The sequence below is a fragment of the Punica granatum genome, chromosome 8 (assembly GCF_007655135.1).
Source record: "Punica granatum isolate Tunisia-2019 chromosome 8, ASM765513v2, whole genome shotgun sequence".
Lineage (NCBI taxonomy): Eukaryota > Viridiplantae > Streptophyta > Magnoliopsida > Myrtales > Lythraceae > Punica > Punica granatum.
In genome coordinates, this window is record NC_045134.1 from 3,273,900 (window position 1) to 3,291,641 (window position 17,742).

Below are 17,742 nucleotides of genomic sequence, written 5' to 3' on the forward strand. Positions count from 1 at the left end.
ATCGATGGTTTCATGCGGAACGACAGCCTTGTCGCAGAGCTGTGGGCAGTGAAGTCGGGTCTTGAGCTGGCACGGAAGCTGGACTATAGGAAGTCAGTTGATCCTCGAGGTGGACTCTGAGCTGGTCGTTCATTCGTTATTTGTCAGCGGATCATTCCAACCCAAAATAATCCATCATATTATTATATTATTGTTATAGAGAAAAAAAAAAGTACCAATCTATAAAACATTCGAGATAATTTCATTCCAAGTCTCCTATTCTACACCATTGAATCAACACTGTACTATATATGTATCTATGCCTATAAGAAGATGTGTTCGTGCGTGTCCATGCATGTATATATGAGGAGGTGTCCACAAATGAAAATTACCGGGTTTCAAAATCTCTCCCTCTAATAAGAATTTCATCCCCGAAATTTGTATGATATTCCAGGGGACGTTCGGGAAATCGATGTTGGAAGGTAAATGTGACACATATTCGCAGAGGCAATATGCGTGTAGATTGGCTCATGAATCAAGCCTTATCTCCTACTACCTTCTTGTACGGATCTCCTCTTTTTTAAAAAAAAAAATTAATATTTTATGTTGGTTTCGCCCCATGTACCTACAAGAAAGAAACTGCAATTAGCCAGATAAATAACTTCTGGCATTTTCGCAACCCAGTTGGATTGCACCCTGTCAATTGTATCATCCCAGCCAGGAGATAGGAAAGGAGGAATATCAGAAATAACGCCGGCCAGTAATTTGATTTTATTTTTTTTGACCACCGTAATCTGATTTTATTCAAAGCAAAGACTATTATTACATGTTAAGATAAGTAGTTGACTATCGTATCTTATTCTGAACCGTAAACTTGCATACATCGACGTATCATCAATTGTTAGGTATTGGCTGGCAAAGGCTTGGCCATGAGAATACATGTATCATTTGGTCATGACGGGACAGGATCAATAAGGAGTGAAGTCACGAACTGTTTCAGCTCGAGATTGGGATGTGTGTAGCGATCTTTATTGTCTATATAAACCGCGTCTATTGCTCGGGTGAGATTGAAGACTCGAATGAGAAGGGGCTCATGGACTGGGTGCGGATGAAGGCACCTTTCATTGATGTCCTTCCACCGCATTGTCGACCTCCTTCCACGGTTCTTCCTTCGCCTGTTGTTCGGTCACGCCATATTGCTTCATGAAGCATTCCACAGCAGAAGCTACATGCCCTCTCTCTTGCTCAAACTATAAGCGGTAGCGCAACAATTATACGTACATTAGCTTACTAAAAACATTTCCCCTATGCATAGTAAGTATGTGGTCACGAATCTTCTGAGTGACGATGTCGTCAGTCAAGTGGCCAATGATCGTCGAAGCCCTGATGAATTTATTAGGGTTAGTGACCACTCGAAGGAGCGTTTGGTTGCGACGTCTCCCATTCCAAGGAAGGAGATAGTCGTAAGCATGATATAGCCCAATGTTATTAGCGCCACGGACATGAACCCTTCCATAGAGGGGATTTGCGGCTGGTTCAACCATTTGGCCTCATCAAAGTATGCCCTAGCTTGCATTTTCATCTAAAAGAAGATGGATCATTCACATTAATAAATTGTTACCATTGGTCATCTATAATCAATTATACACCAGGCCAGGATCTCACGTGATACCGCGAATCCACAAAATTTTGTTCAATGATAAATATATTGTTAATTTATATGTTGACATGCCGCGACATGGGTCTTTTGGTAAGAAGAAATCAGGAGAACACAAAAGAGAAAGGAGACGTAGTGCAGCAGTACACGTTTTCGCTTAGAACCAAAAGGTTCTGGGGTTGATTCTTCTAATGGGATTTCTCGTATCTCTTTATTAAACTTTCTATTTTCCATATTAAACTCACGCGTTTTTTCCCAATCGTTATAAAAAAAAGAAGAAGGGACTATACCAACAAAAATCAAAATTTATGGGAAAATCATAAAATTTAAAAAAGAGAAGGCTAAAACTTAATTTGTATCATATCGGTAATCTGTATCATATATATTATTGCATTCGAATATATACGGACCCGACTTATCATCATGGGCCACCTTGATTTGTCCAAATCAGTAATAATGTCTTGTGCATATATTTCCTTTGCAATTATCTCTCATATATGTATTAATATATTTGATATTATCCCTTTAATTTTCTGCTGATATATGTCTTATATCTTAATGAGATATTTCCTACCTCTAATCCTATATTGTATATTTACTTGTTATATGTAATAATATATATCATACATATTACGATATTTTAATGGAAATTTCTTAGAAAACTTACATTTATTCTGGGAGTTGACCAATGACCCCACTGTCCCACCTGGAAGATAAAAGAATATATATTTATTTAGTTAATTAAAATATAAAAAAACATTCTTTACGGGCCAGTCTGTTGTGGGGAAAATTAATCACAATTAATTTTTGCTTTTTTCTTCCGGTGAAAATATTTTGAAACAGTATTATTCACGTAATTCCAGATAATTGAATATAAAAAATTATTCCTCTCAACACAACTGCACATTTCTCCCGCTCTAACTTAGTTACCTTTCGATTGCATCAGTTAAGAGCTACAGCTCTTCGGTTGTACCGTACACATCGTACACGTCGTCCATGTTCGAAGTCAACAAAATAACCTTTGTTGGTATGTCCCGAGCGCACAAACATTGTGGCTCAAAGTACACCCCTAGAATCCAGAAGTAGCACTCGATGGCCCTGTCCCTCACAAAAGGAGCCTTCTTCCAATGTCCAGCCTTTTCCACCACCTTTGGGAGTACGGCACTACGTCAGTCAGGTCGACTATAACAATCGTAAACGAGGATCCAAAAAACACAAGAAAATCAACGAAAATAAATGCTTCCTCGTGTCATGCATATATTATAACCTTGAGATGTCGTTGAGTTCCTTCTGGTGTTGTTTCTGTAGTGAGTTGAAGCCCAACTTAGCCAAACTCAACAGAACTTCATTGAGAGAGACTTCTTCTTCGTAGATAGAGATGTATTGTCGTGCCTCTACCCTCGTCAACCCTTTCCGCAGACACTGCTTCAGGGCATGGCTCTCTTGAGATGCCAGCGAAGTCTCATTACTATTCCGATCATCGTGGACGTTGCTGGTTTCCTTGACGAATCTTTCAAGATGAGTGCGGGTGAAGGCGAGAGCTTCCTCGAGAACATCCTCCCCTTGGACCCTGAGATGGCTCGCCTCGTACAGGCTCAAAAGTCCTCTCATGTCGGTTATGATGGATTCCTTGAAACCTCCTATGCTTGTGTCCTTGAACTTGTTGAATATGTCTGCATCAATGGATGTGCAGGTCTCGTTATTAATTGATTTATGTACTTCCCTTTTCGTGGTTGAAATTCGTAGGAATGAATTATGTTATGTAAGGATCGTAGTTAATGTTGACTCATACTAACAATTCTCATATCGCGGTTTTGTCATAGTATAATTATCATGCATAGATGGGTGCATACCGCATTGAATTCTATAACCTTGTTGTGGTAGCAACCGGAATAAAAGAGCTGTGGTGTAAAGGTCGTGTTCACCATAGTCTTCCTCGCATGGCACTCGAAGTACACTCTGAATTTGTCCGAGAGCTTCTTCGATCTCCCTCTCGAAAAATAAGCAATTCCTAGACGTGAATCTGATCTATCATATCTAGCTTTCTTGGAAGTCCGCTGTCAACAGCCAGCATTCTCTTTACCTCCACCTTCAATTTCTGAAAATCGTTGCTCTACGTTGTCGTGGTTCATCTGCAATAAAGTCGAGAAAACAATGTGTTTGCACCTTGTCATTTCCAAGAGGTTATATGAATTTTACGTGCAATAATTAGTTTCATTGTGATAATACCTCCTGATCAAGGTTGTGCCTTACTCAATTTCATGTTTTTCTGTTTTGAAGAACGCTTCCCAATTAAATTAATAGTCTATATACGTTATATTTGGACCCCGAAAATGTAGCCTATTGAGATTTATCCTAGATTGATCGCCTTTGGTCAGGTGTTCCATCAGGCAAATTAAAGTATCTCATTACTCATGTCACTAATGACCATTATGAAGCGTAATGCTCACAAACGGGTAGGCGCGTGCTTTTCCTAAACAACATGTCATACTAGTAAGAATGCATAAGAATGACGATATTGGATAACAATTTCTCATAAGTGGCTGGTAATTGGGCAGCCATAATTTCTTCTATTTCCAAGCTACAGGTACTTCAGGATGAAGGAGGTTTGATCGCTAATATTTCGATGCAAAAAGTGTTCCCACCTGAATGGACATTTATAGGGAGAAAAAATTGTCCAACCGGCAAGTGCTTTCGGGCCTTTACGCGATGGATTTTATTACTTCATGCAATTAATTAATTATCCCTCAAGCACATTTTCATTTATATACTAGCTTATTCTATCAATTTCAAAAAATAAAAAGAAAAACGAAATTGACTTTTTTTCTTTCTTACTATCCCAATTTCATCATTTTCTTTTTCTTCTGCTCTATGAAATTATGTTTATTATATCTCAATTTCGATACTTTTCTCTTTTACTTGCGACTTTCTAAAATTTAAATATCTACTTTTTTATGATTTACACATCTAATTTTAAAGCGAAAATTTTTTACATAACTATTTTTAAAATCATATTCAGTCTAGACGTATTGGCACACGCTCACTCCCGATAATTTAGAAGTTTTAGATTCAATTTTGTTGTAACTTTAGCCAAAAAGTTACAATTACTATTGCTGAAATATTGATAATTCACATCATAAAATTCTCCGAAGAATGCGGGCATAGCTATTATTATACGTTGAAATTAAATATCATCATATATTTATCTTCACTCGTGTATGAATTAATTCTCATATAATATCGTTGTTATGCGGTTGTAAGTGAAACTCATCAGCATATTGAAAGATAATTAAACAAGCATGAAATGTTCAGCCTCAAACAACGAGTCCAAAACATTTTCAATAGGAAGTCAGAATTAGTATCACACTCTCTCCGACATATTCCTCTGATACTGTCCACCCTTCCCTTCCCGCTCTTATTATTTTATTTCCCTTGATGAAAAATATAGCCATAAATATATGGGAGAGCATAAGATTATGTCCACCGAGAAATTTATGTACACCTTGTTGAACGGGTTTATGTTGCGATAACCGTTTAGAGAGAAAGGGAAATAAATTAGCGTGTGGCTTGAAGAGTCCCACTAGGATGGACCAAGTCGAAACTTTTTAATTTTAAAGTAAAAGGCATATTGTCATTGCATTTTGAAGCTCATCATGCCATAGAATAGAATTTCTTGACCGCCGGGTATGTAAATTGCACGCAGGTGCGTATGGCACTGACTGAAATTTTGGGTTCTTCCTCATAAATCTACGTCAATACTATTGACCAAAAAAAAAAAAAGAGTCAATACTGAGAGAATTCCCACTTGGTCGGCTTATGAATAGATGTTGGAAAAAAAAAGAAGAAGAAGGAAGATGTTGCCATATCTTAAGGGGGTCTGTTTTGAAGATTGTCTTTATATATATATATATATATATATATATTTACCAAAAAAGATTTTTTTTTTGAGGTCCTATGCCGTCAATATGTGAATTTAGTCATGAATTTAGGCGCACGTGATGAAAATCACGAATTGTGTTACATACTGTGTTATCCGTATGAATTTTACTTGCAGCGCAAGAAAATGAGATATACTAGATTTATTCTTGGCCAGGTAGAATCAAATTCATTGTTCAGGTGAGACTTAGTTTCGTCAAATAAGTGGCCTCATGATCCTACATTATAAGGAACACGTGATAAAGATAATAAAATTCCAACTGGAGCATCGATATATCAATCTTTTCCCATGCGTCCAGTCATCTAGCATCATAATCATAATTATAACTAATCTGTGCATTCCATACACCATGCGCCCCCCACATATGGTGATGTACTGTACTAAGACCATCCTGTACGAGGCTATACTATTCACTTCATCATGATGACTATGTACCCTCATGACGGAATAGGTTTGATAAGGACCGAAGCCACAAGCTGTTTCAGCTCGAGATCGGGATGGGTGTAGCAATCCTTGTCCTTGTAAAGCACGTCCATGACTCGCGTGAGATTGAGGATTCGAGCGAGGAGGGGCTCCAGGACGGGGCGTGGGCAAAGGCACTCTTTGTTGATGTCCTTCCAGGCGTCATCGACCTTCTTCCAGAGTTCTTCTTTCGCCTGTTGTTCGGTCACGCCATACTGATTCGTGAAGCATTCCACTGCAGAAGCCACATGTCCTCCTCTCTCTTGCTCGAACTGTTATGGTTGCACCAAAATTATGTCGGCTTGATACAATGAAAGACTCATGTATTGTCAGTTAACATCTGCAAGCTACTCACCTTGTGAGACACTATATCGTCCATGAGGCGGGCTATGGTTGCGGATGCCCTAACTATTTTATTAGAGGTTCCGAGTGACCATTTGAAGGCATCTTCTGTTGCAATATGTCCCATTCCGAGGAAGGAGATCGGCACAAGCATGACATAGCCCGATGATACCACTGCCACGGACATGTACTCTTCAACTGTAGGAATGTACTGCGGTTGGTTCAGCCATTTGGCCTCATCGAAGTATGCCCTAGCTTGCATTTTCATCTGGGGAAAGCAAGAGGATATAAGATGGTCACTTTGCTGGCCCCATTCAATATAGCATGTAATTGGAAGTTCGTTATCGGTTTTCATTGAAGAAAAAAATATTTATATATATATTAAAAAAACTAGTGAATCAATCTAAGGGATATATACTGTTTTTTTTTCCGTAGAACAGTCGATAAGATATTCCTTTCTCATCAGCCAACTATTCCTCAATTTCATCAAACACGTCCAACAATGCCTTATAGAAAACTTGCATGTACTCTGGCAGTTGACCAGTCTCCCCCCTGTCCCACCTGAAAATAAAATAAAACGTATTTTAATCAAAATGCATATAAGTAACAAAAGCTAACTTTGGGGCCAATTTAATGAATTTTGTCCTTCCCTCTCTGTATTTTTTTTTTTGCTTATTAAATATATATTTACCTTTCAATTGCATCAGTTAAGAGTTGCAGCTCTTCTGGTGTACCATAGACATCATATATATCATCCATAACCGAAGTCAGCATGATAACTTTCGTGACAATGTTGCGAGCAAGCGCATACTCCGGCTCGAAGTACACCCTGAGAATCCAGAAATAGCATTCCACAACTCTGTCCCTCACGAAAGGCAGTTTCCTTCCGAAGTCCAACTCTTTCCACCACCTGCATGAATCAGCATGTTAGTATTCAATTCTTCGTCTTTACATTTGGAAAATTAACAGAAGCCCGCTAGCAGTTCGATTGAATGAAAGTATAATGTACACATATATATTCACGCATGTATGATGTATATATATTCACACATATATATATGATGTACATACGACCTTGCGATGTCGTTGAGCTCCTTCTGGTGTTGTTTCTGGAGCAAATTGAAGTCCAACTTGGCCAGATTCAACAACACTTCACTGTGAGAACCTTCTCCTTCGTAGATGGAGATGTAATGTCGTGCCTCTATCCTCGTCAACCCCTTCCACAGACACTGCTTCAGGGCATGGCTGATTCGAGCTGCCAGTGAATGGCTTCCAGTTCTTGTGATTGGTAATGAGTGTGACTCATTATTGTCGTGTTCCTCCATATATCTTTTAAGATGAGTGAAGGTGAAGGCGAGAGCCTCTTCTAGAATGTCCTCTCCATGAACTCGGAGATGGCTGGCCTCGTACAGGCTTAGCAGTCCTCTCATGTCAGTGACAAGGGATTCCCGAAAACTTCCTAAACTCGAATCCCTAAACTTGTCGAAGACATCTGCATTTAATCGACAGTGCACGGTTTCATTATTGATGATAGAGACAGTTTGCTAATTTCCAAAATTGTATTGGTGATAAATGGGTATATATACTGCATGAAATCCTGTAGCCTTGTTGCCGTAACAGCCGGAACATGAGAGCGGTGGTGTTCAAATCAAAGTTGTCTCCGGCATCGCGTTCAAAGTAAACTTGGTGAATTTGCTCGAGAGCCGCGTCAATCTCCCTCTCAAAGAGATAACTGATCCCTAGCCTCTGAATTTGATCGATCAGGTTTAGCTTTTCCGGAGGACTACTATTGACATCCAGCATCCTCTTCACCTCCGACTCCAATCCCAAAATTTGCTTCTCGGCACTTTCATGGATCATCTGCATGCAAGAAATAAGCAAAGTCATTCTCGCTCGAGCTGAGAATAAATACATGGGAATAATGGAATATCTGTCATATATATATATATATACACACACACACACTATACCATCGAGTGGGAGGCATGATTAAGGAAATGATCCCCCCATATGCTCGGGAGAAAATCCACGGATCTCCGTTCGGATTTTCCAGCATGAACCGGAGGAGAAGCTGATGATACTACTGTAGGTGATTGAGCAGACATTTCTCCTAGATAGCCACTTTCCTAGTATTCTTGAAAATGAAGAGGATCGCTTGCTTTTTATTTTTAGAGGCAAAAAGAGAAGCCACCGAATTTATAGGCAAAATTTTCCGACCTATCTACCATAATGTGGCTCAATAGAAAAAGTGTAGATGTGTAAATCCATTAATTGGTCGGCACTCGTTGTCGTCTGGTTCAAGTGGGACGTGAAGGAAATTAATTGACCAATAAACTGAGAATATCCATAATTTAAAAAAAAAAAAAAAAGAAAGACCAGAATATGCATTGCCGGAGCCATTTCTCGGTGAGGTCCATGGCCCCACTATTCACTAATTAGACTAAGAACAATGATTTTGAATAATGTAGGGGGCAGATAGCGCAACTCAAAATTAAGAGATTATGAGTTCAATCTTCACTAATGAATTGATGTGACATTTTATTCTTCTATATTTGTTATATTTATACTTGATTCATACAACTCCTTTATGACAAAAAAAAAATGAAACAATCTATGCCTTAATATTTAGATTTTCTTTTTATTATAAAGGAGGTTCAAATTCCGTACAAATATAAATCCTAATAGCTAATAAAAGAATACAGGTAGTCCAACAGTGGGAATGGAACATGAAATCTCGTATAATTATTAGATGATGGCTATACTTAAATGTTTCTTTTTCTTATACTATAGGCTCATGAACCTTTTATTTTTTTTGGATTGCTCATGAGCCTTATTAGTAGTAGGCCGATCCGGCTCGACTGAATTAGACACGGTTCATTGGACTTCTGAAAAAAAAATTTAGTAGAACTATCTGTATCCCTTTATTAATTATTAAAATTTATGTTTCATTATATTAGGCCCAAGAGTCTCCATCAAAAAAATAAACAGTAATTTTGTCATATATGTCCGCACAAATTGCTGCTATATACATAGCTTTGCCTGTTCCTTAACTTCCCATGAAGCATGCTGAATTTCCGAAATTGGTGCATATCATGCATACACGATTTTCCTAAGTCAGAACTCGTCACGTTTCGGAAGTCGTCAACTTTACTCACAGGCACAGAAATTTGCGACTGATGGGAGATTCACGTACGTACTATTATTGGCAAGGTCGGTCGTAGTATGCAAGTCTTACACGAACCAGCCTTTTAATATAAAGGAAGGAGGTTCCTACGTACGTACTATGCCTAAACATCTTAATTTTCTGGCTTAGGATATATTATGTCATGTAAGCATCCATTCCGGTTATAACTAAGAGCACCGTGTATTTTCACATGAAAAGACAGTACGTGATTGTGGGTTTTGAATTAACCCAGATACTGTATACACATCACAATCCGATCGATTAATTGATGAATTAATCTCGATAAGTTTGAGGTTTTCAGTTGTGGAATTTATGTAACAAAAACATGGATCAAATGTCAGATATATTTTCATGCCAAACAAATTTCAGGACAAGCTATTAGCTGGGTGGTCGAGCCCACTCCTAGTTAATGTCCTTTTATGTCAGCCAGCGCAGCAAGAGCTCGCAGCCATATGAAGAGTTAAATGTTCTCAATCAATATATTCATCAAAAAAATGTGCTCAATCAATATTGACACCCAATCCTTTTAGATGGCGCTGGATCATTGAAGGCACATTAGCCTGGTGCTCTGGTGGAAAGAAAAAAAAAATAATTCCCAGAAATTATTGTAATATTTCAGGATCCAAGTCCTTTTGTATTGGGACCACTTACGGCCTTTACCGGAGCCACAACCCCGTACGAAAATTGCGATCGAAGACCATCGGACGGCCTTCCTGTCCGTATAATGGAAGTGAACCCATGTGTTGGGTAACAGGTTTGGGTCCACACTGTCAATTAGATTGGGACATTCATTCACTGATCTGTCCAAAATCGTACAAAGGAATCCAACTAGAATTTTCTTTTTAATTAAAAAAAATAAAGAAAGAAATTTAACATGTCCATATCACTACATTACACTATACTTTCTTCCTCATTTACTCATCGATTATTATAAGTTTAAAGAAACATATAACTTGGCTATACGTGAAACTAGCTATTTCATCTGCGTGTTGCGTGGAAGTATTATTCATAACAGTATCTTTTATAATTTATTATATATAGTCTTTGAAAATATTAATTAGTTAATAATTATAAAATTAACTCTCTAACAATCGTCAAAATAATGATGAACAACTATAAAAAAGAATGTTAAATTAATCGTATTAGATTTGCTCTATTAAATACTTTATTTACATAAAAAAAAACTATATTATTCACTTAAAAAAGCATTAATTTTATATATTTTATAAATAAGATTAGTAAAATCATACTAATAAAATTATTTTTTTAAAAATAGTTAACTAATACCTTTTATATTTTGAAAAATAAACTCTTAATTTTCAATATCAAATTGAAAAAAGATATTTGCACTTATATCCTTTATACAATAATAAGTTACTCATAGAACTTAAATATTTCAACTTTTAGTAAATTTAATAAAAAGAAAGATTAAGTTTATTCCATTCATTTAATGAACTTTTAAATAAATAAATTTTTTTAGCATCATTTTTAATCTCTAAATATATTTAATATTAACATAGAACTCGTAATAGTTTTTTAATATTAGAAATTTACTTACAATTTCTATTATGTAAGTAATTACTTGTGTGAAAACTTTTTTAAAAAATATTTTTTCATTATTTTTAAATTGAAAAATCCTATTACAGTTTCACTAATGATCATTATGAAGCCTGACGCTCGCAAACGGGTAGGTGCGTGCTTTTCCTAAACTACATGTCATACTAGTAAGAATGCATTAGAATGACAATATTGGATAACAATTTCACACATGTCAGAAGTGTGAGTGAGGAAATGATTGCTCCATGTGCTCAGGAGAAAGTTCGCAGATCGGCGTTCAGTACCGAATTGAGAGTTGATGGGGCTGGTAATTGGGCGGCCATAATTTCTTCTATTTCCAAGCTACAGGTACTTCAAAAGATGAAGAAGGGTTCATTGGTAATATTTCAATGCAAAAAGTGTGGCCACCTGAATGGACATTTATAGGTAGGGTGGCAATATGTGTCGTATCGTGTTTAAACAAGTCGTGTCTAAACGGGTCAAGATTTTCAAATACGAACACGATACGTTTAATTACGGGTTAACACAGATATGACACGTCTAATCCGTTTAACTAAACGTGTATGTATATTTACCTATGCGATATGACACTATTACCTTTAAATACATATTATACTTACATGAAATGACACTATTAACTTTAATTACACGTTACTACACTGACAAAATAAAAACGCCATAAACGAGTTATTTATATAAACAAATTTAAATGATTTTAATATATTTTCTTCTATAAATTGATACAATATGTGAAATAAATTTATTAATACGATAACACATAATATGAATAGGTCTAACTGTATCTAAAGGGATTACAAGGGTTGAATCCATTTAAACACGTTTATTAATCGTGTATAAACGAATTTGACTTGTTTAGACACGAAACACATTTAGTTTTAACCCAAATCCGCTTAACTCCATGTCATATTCATGGTGTTATCGTATCGTTAACTCCATGTCATATTCATAGTATTATCACGTCGTGTCAAACACTGTCGTCCTAAATTATAGGCAGAAAAAATTGTCCGACTGAGAAGTGCTTTCGGGCCTTTACTCTGAGCCCTCTCGCTCTTCCCGCGGTTTCAGATAACATGCTCGTTTTTCTTTTCTTTTCTTTTCCGATAATTAATCATGGACGACCGATTTCTCTCAATTATATATAAAAAGGTGGCCTATCAGTATTGCAAATAAAAAAATCCAATGGGAAGATTGTGTGGAGGAAGAGATAATGGGAGAGGAAAAAAGGCAAGTGAGAGTGAATTGGTAGTTATCATTATGAAATTGCCATCATAACCATATTCAAATGGTTATCATTGATTTTTTTTTTTTAATTTGAGTGGTACATGAGCCTAGTATAATAAAATAAAAATTGTAATAATTAATAAATGGGCATGAGTAATCCCACTGAGTCTCTAACCTGGAAGCTCTTAATTACCAATGAGAGCGCGTGTTACTACAGTACACTTTTTTAAAATTCTCATTGATTAAATTATAAATAGCATGGGCAAATTCGACAATGAAAAGTGAGGCGAAATGAGCCTTTAGACATTTTAAAAATTGTGGTAGATATTGTTTTAGTAATTTCGAGAGATTGAGTATTAAAAGTTATTTCTCATTCTAATAAGTACGTTTTATAACAGTAAAAATTAAGATTAAAATTTATATTTCACTGTACTAGTTTTATGGATCTTCCCAATAACAAAAGAAAAAAGAAATTCATACGATAATCCCATAGAGCTAATTCCAAATACTCACTTAAATTCAGACAAATGAATATGACGTTAGACTCATTACTTTCTGTCATGGACGGAGTACAACTGTAGCGAAAAATGAGAAGAAGCTAGCTTTTCTTTTTCTTTTTATTTTTATTTTTTTTGAAATAAAGCCATTTAGTTGTTCAGAGAATATCAGGAACATCCACTCGATTTAGTAACATTCAATTAAAATACTTCAAAGCGGAAAATTGATCTCATAATTCTTCCATAATTTTTCGCTTGTAAATATTATAATTGGTTGTTATTCATTCACAATGTAAATCCACACCCGACGTCAACCCTTATGCGGCAAATTTTATTACTTTATGTAATTAATTAATTAAATTATTAATCCCTTAAGCACCTTTTCATTTATATAATAGCTTATTCTATCAATTTAAAAAAAAAGGAAATTGACTTTTTTTCTTTCTTACTATCCCAATTTCATCATCTTCTTTTTCTTCTCCTCTATGAAATTATGTTTGTTATATCTCAATTTCCATACTTTTCTCTTTTAGTTGCGGCTTTCTAAAATTTACATGTATATTTTTTTTTATGATTTACACATCTAATTTTATCCTGAAAAGTTTTTACATATCTATTTTTAAAATCATATTCAATCTAGACGTAGTGGTGCACGCTCACTCCCGATAATTTGGAAGTTTTAGATTCAATTATATTGACTTTAGCCAAAAAGTTACCATTACTATTGCTGAAACATTGATAATTCACATCATAAAATTCTTCGAAGAACATATCATCATATATTTGTCTACGCTCGAATATGAATTAATTCTCATCTAATATCGTTCTTAGGTGGTTGTAAGCGAAATTCATAAGCATATTGAAAGATAATTAAAAGAGCATGAAATGTTCAGCCTCAAACAACGAGTCCAAAACATTTTCAATATGAAGTAAGAATTAGTATCACACTCCCTCCTACATATTCCTCTGTATCCTGTCCACCCTTCCCCTCCCGCTCTTATTATTTTATTTCCCTTGATGAAAAATATTGCCACAAATATGTAGGAGAGCACAAGAATATGTCAACCGGGCACTTTATGTATACCTTGTTGAACGGGATTATGTTGCGATAACCGTTTAGAGAGAGAGAGGGAAATAAATTAGCATGTGGCTTGAAGAGTCCCACCGGGGTGGACCGAGCCGAAACTTTTTAATTTTAAAGTAAAACGCATATTGTAATTGCATTTTGAAGCTGATCATGCCATAGAATAGAATTTCAATACCCCAATGTAAATTGCAATACTGGAGAATTCCCACTTGGTCTTATGAATAGATATTGCCATTGTTTACCCCACACACACAATAAACAATAATTTTATTATTATAATAAAACAGTAAGAGTTCCCGTACAGTCAAAAATCGCAACGGGCCACATGATATTATTATATATGTATATTTTCTAATAAAATAGTAAGAAACAAGAAACTTATTTTTTTTTTTGATAAGATGATGTATTATTTTGCAAAAATCCTACTAATTTGAATATAATAAGTTTTGTTAAAAAGACATGTGAATTAATCTTACAAAATTTTCGAGTATTTTTAAAAATACACGTTTTATGATTGGTCTGGACCATAGACGATTAGATGCGCTCGATTATATTTCCTTTGTCGGGATACCATAGAATGTTCTTTATATATATTGGGCTCAAAGAATGTTCTGTATAATATTTGATTAAACTGTACCCATGCTATATACGATATCCCATGCAATATATTGGGCCGGACCAACCTATTTCATGATCTATTTTGGGTAAACAATAATAATAAATTACATAAAAATATTATTTATTATGTAGATGAACATGTATGGTTTGAATGATACATTCCCGATGATACCACTGCCACGGACATGTACTCTTCAACTGTAGGAATGTACTGCGGTTGGTTCAGCCATTTGGCCTCATCGAAGTATGCCCTAGCTTGCATTTTCATCTGGGGAAAGCAAGAGGATATAAGATGATCACTTTGCTGGCCCCATTCAATATAGCATGTAATTGGAAGTTCGTTATCGGTTTTCATTAAAAAAAAATATTTATATATATATATTAAAGAAACTAGTGAATCAATCTGACGAATATATACTGCTTCTTTTCCGTAGAACAGTCGATAAGATATTCCTTTCTCATCGACCAACTTTTCCTCAATTTCATCAAACACATCCAACAATGCCTTATAGAAAACTTGCATGTACTCTGGCAGTTGACCAGTCTTCCCCCTGTCCCACCTGAAAATAAAATAAAACGTATTTTAATCAAAATGCATATAAGTAACCAAAGCTAACTTTGGGGCCAATTTAATGAATTTTGTCTTTCTCTCTCTGTATTTTTTTTTTATTTTTTTGCTTATTAAATATATATTTACCTTTCAATTGCATCAGTTAAGAGTTGCAGCTCTTCTGGTGTACCATAGACATCATATATATCATCCATAACCGAAGTCAGCATGATAACTTTCGTGACAATGTTGCGAGCAAGCGCATACTCCGGCTCGAAGTACACCCCAAGAATCCAGAAATAGCATTCCACAACTCTGTCCCTCACGAAAGGCAGTTTCCTTCCGAAGTCCAACTCTTTCCACCACCTGCATGAATCAGCATGTTAGTATTCAATTCTTCGTCTTTACATTTGGAAAATTAACAGAAGCCAGCTAGCAGTTCGATTGAATGAAAGTATAATGTACACATATATATTCACACATATATGATGTATATATATTCACACACATATATATGATGTACATACGACCTTGCGATGTCGTTGAGCTCCTTCTGGTGTTGTTTCTGGAGCAAATTGAAGTCCAACTTGGCCAGATTCAACAACACTTCACTGTGAGAACCTTCTCCTTCGTAGATGGAGATGTAATGTCGTGCCTCTATCCTCGTCAACCCCTTCCGCAGACACTGCTTCAGGACATGGCCGATTTGAGCTGCCAGTGAATGGCTTCTGGTTCTCGTGATCGGTAATGAGTGTGACTCATTATTGTTGTATTCCTCCATAAATCTTTTAAGATGAGTGAAGGTGAAGGCGAGAGCTTCTTCTAGAATGTCCTCTCCACGAACTCGGAGATGGCTGGCCTCGTACAGGCTTAGCAGTCCTCTCATGTCAGTGACAAGGGATTCCCGAAAACTTCCTAAGCTCGAGTCCTTAAACTTGTCGAAGACATCTGCATTTAATCGACAGTGCACGTTGTCATTATTGATGATAGAGACAGTTTGCTAAGTTCCAAAATTGTATTGGTGATAAATGTGTGTATATATACTGCATGAAATCCTGTAGCCTTGTTGCCTTAACAAACGGAACAAGAGAGCGGTGGTGTTCATATCAACGTCGTCTCCGGCATTGCGTTCAAAGTAAACTTGGTGAATTTGCTCGAGAGCCTCGTCAATCTCCCTCTCAAAGATATAACTGATCCCTAGCCTCTGAATTTGATCGATCAGGTTTAGCTTTTCCGGAAGACTACTATTGACATCCAGCATCCTCTTCACCTCGGACTTCAATTTCAAAATTTGCTTCTCGGCACTTTCATGGATCATCTGCATGAAAGAAATAAGCAAAGTCATTCTCGATCGAGCTGACAATAAATACATGCGAATAATGGAATATCTGTCGCACACACACAAACACACATATATATACACACACGATACCATGGAGTCGGAGGCATGATTTAGGAAATGATCCCCCCAAATGCTCGGGAGAAAATCCACGGATCTTCGTTCAGAATTTCCAGCATGAACCAAAGGAGAAGCTGATGATACTACTGTAGGTGATTGAGAAGACATTTCTCCTAGATAGCTACTTTCCTAGTATTCTTGAAAATGAAGAGGATCGCTTGTTTTTTTGTTTTTAGAGGCAAAAAGAGAAGCCACCGAATTTAATGGCAAAATTTTCCGACCTATCTACCATAATGGGGGTCAATAGAAAAAGTTGAGATATTTACACCTCGTTTGATTTTGCAATCTGATTTTAAAATTTTAACTCTAACTTTAACTCTACTCACTAAATAATAAAAATTAACTCTTTCAATTAAAAAAAGTGGACCCCATTTATAAATTCACGTACTATTTAATTATATTCAATTTAATTTTTAATACTTAATTTTCTCAATTATTCATTACTTTTTCAATAATTCAACAACACAATCATTACACAATCATCACTTTCTCTTTACTATTCATTACTTTTTTCTCATAATTCAACAATACAGTCATTACAACCCAATTAAAATCAAAATTAAACTCTATTTAACTCTAAAACCAAACACACCATTAAATCCATTAATTGGGCGGCACTTGTCGTCAAGACCAAGTCGCGACGTAAAGGAAATTAGTTTACCAATAAACTGAGAATATTCATAATTAAAAAAAAGAAAAAGAAAAAAGAATGATCGGAATATGCATGGTCAGAACCATTTCTCGGTGAGGTCCATGGACACACTATTTGCTATTAGACTAAGAGCAACGATTTTGGAGAAAGGGGTGTAGTACAGTTATATATTTTAGATTTAAGAGATTTCAAATTCAAATCTCGTTAATGAAACTATTCGAGAAAGAAGTTTTAATGTAGTGGCACATAGCGCGACTCGAAACCAAGAGATTATGAGTTCAATATTCACTAGTAGATTGATGTGACATTTTATTTCGCTTTATTTATATTTATACTAGATCCATGTACTTTTCTTATGACAATAAAAAAAAAAAAAAGAAACTATCTATGCCCTAGCACTTAGATTTTCTTTTTATTATAAAAGAGGTTCAAAGTTTGTACAAATGTAAACATTGATAGCTAATAAAAGAACACAGATAGTCCACCAATGAGAATGGAACATGAAATCTCGTATAATTA

The 17,742-nt window shown here is 35.9% G+C and overlaps 1 protein-coding gene and 2 pseudogenes across 2 annotated transcripts; all 3 read right to left on the reverse strand.

Moving 5' to 3' along the window:
- Nucleotides 1-931: 931 nt before the first annotated feature.
- Nucleotides 932-3,710, reverse strand: LOC116187814 (annotated as a pseudogene).
- Nucleotides 3,711-5,734: 2,024 nt separating this feature from the next.
- On the reverse strand, nt 5,735-8,530 carry LOC116187352 (annotated as a pseudogene).
- Nucleotides 8,531-14,569: 6,039 nt separating this feature from the next.
- On the reverse strand, nt 14,570-16,699 carry LOC116187497 ((-)-germacrene D synthase-like). Of its 2 annotated transcripts, XM_031516236.1 has the most exons (6): nt 16,545-16,699; nt 16,157-16,430; nt 15,643-16,060; nt 15,260-15,478; nt 14,981-15,122; nt 14,570-14,830 (listed from the first exon to the last, which is right to left on the reverse strand). In XM_031516236.1, exons 1-6 carry the CDS (start codon nt 16,677-16,679, stop codon nt 14,687-14,689), a joined length of 1,332 nt encoding a protein of 443 aa, XP_031372096.1. In that variant the 5' UTR covers nt 16,680-16,699; the 3' UTR covers nt 14,570-14,686. The 2 variants fall into 2 exon arrangements, with proteins under 2 accessions (XP_031372096.1, XP_031372095.1); XM_031516235.1 differs by having other exon boundaries at nt 14,570-15,122.
- Between the last annotated feature and the right edge of the window lie 1,043 nt (nt 16,700-17,742).

What these genes read in the sequence shown, in the direction of transcription:
- LOC116187497 (XM_031516235.1), bottom strand. Translation starts at nt 16,679, where the DNA reads ATGTCTTCTCAATCACCTACAGTAGTATCATCAGCTTCTCCTTTGGTT. An exon ending in ATCATGCCTCCGACTCCATG is followed by an intron (nt 16,431 to 16,544) that starts GTATCGTGTGTG and finishes TCTTTCATGCAG; the next exon opens with ATGATCCATGAAAGTGCCGA. An exon ending in TTAACTGATGCAATTGAAAG is followed by an intron (nt 15,123 to 15,259) that starts GTAAATATATAT and finishes TTTTATTTTCAG; the next exon opens with GTGGGACAGGGGGAAGACTG.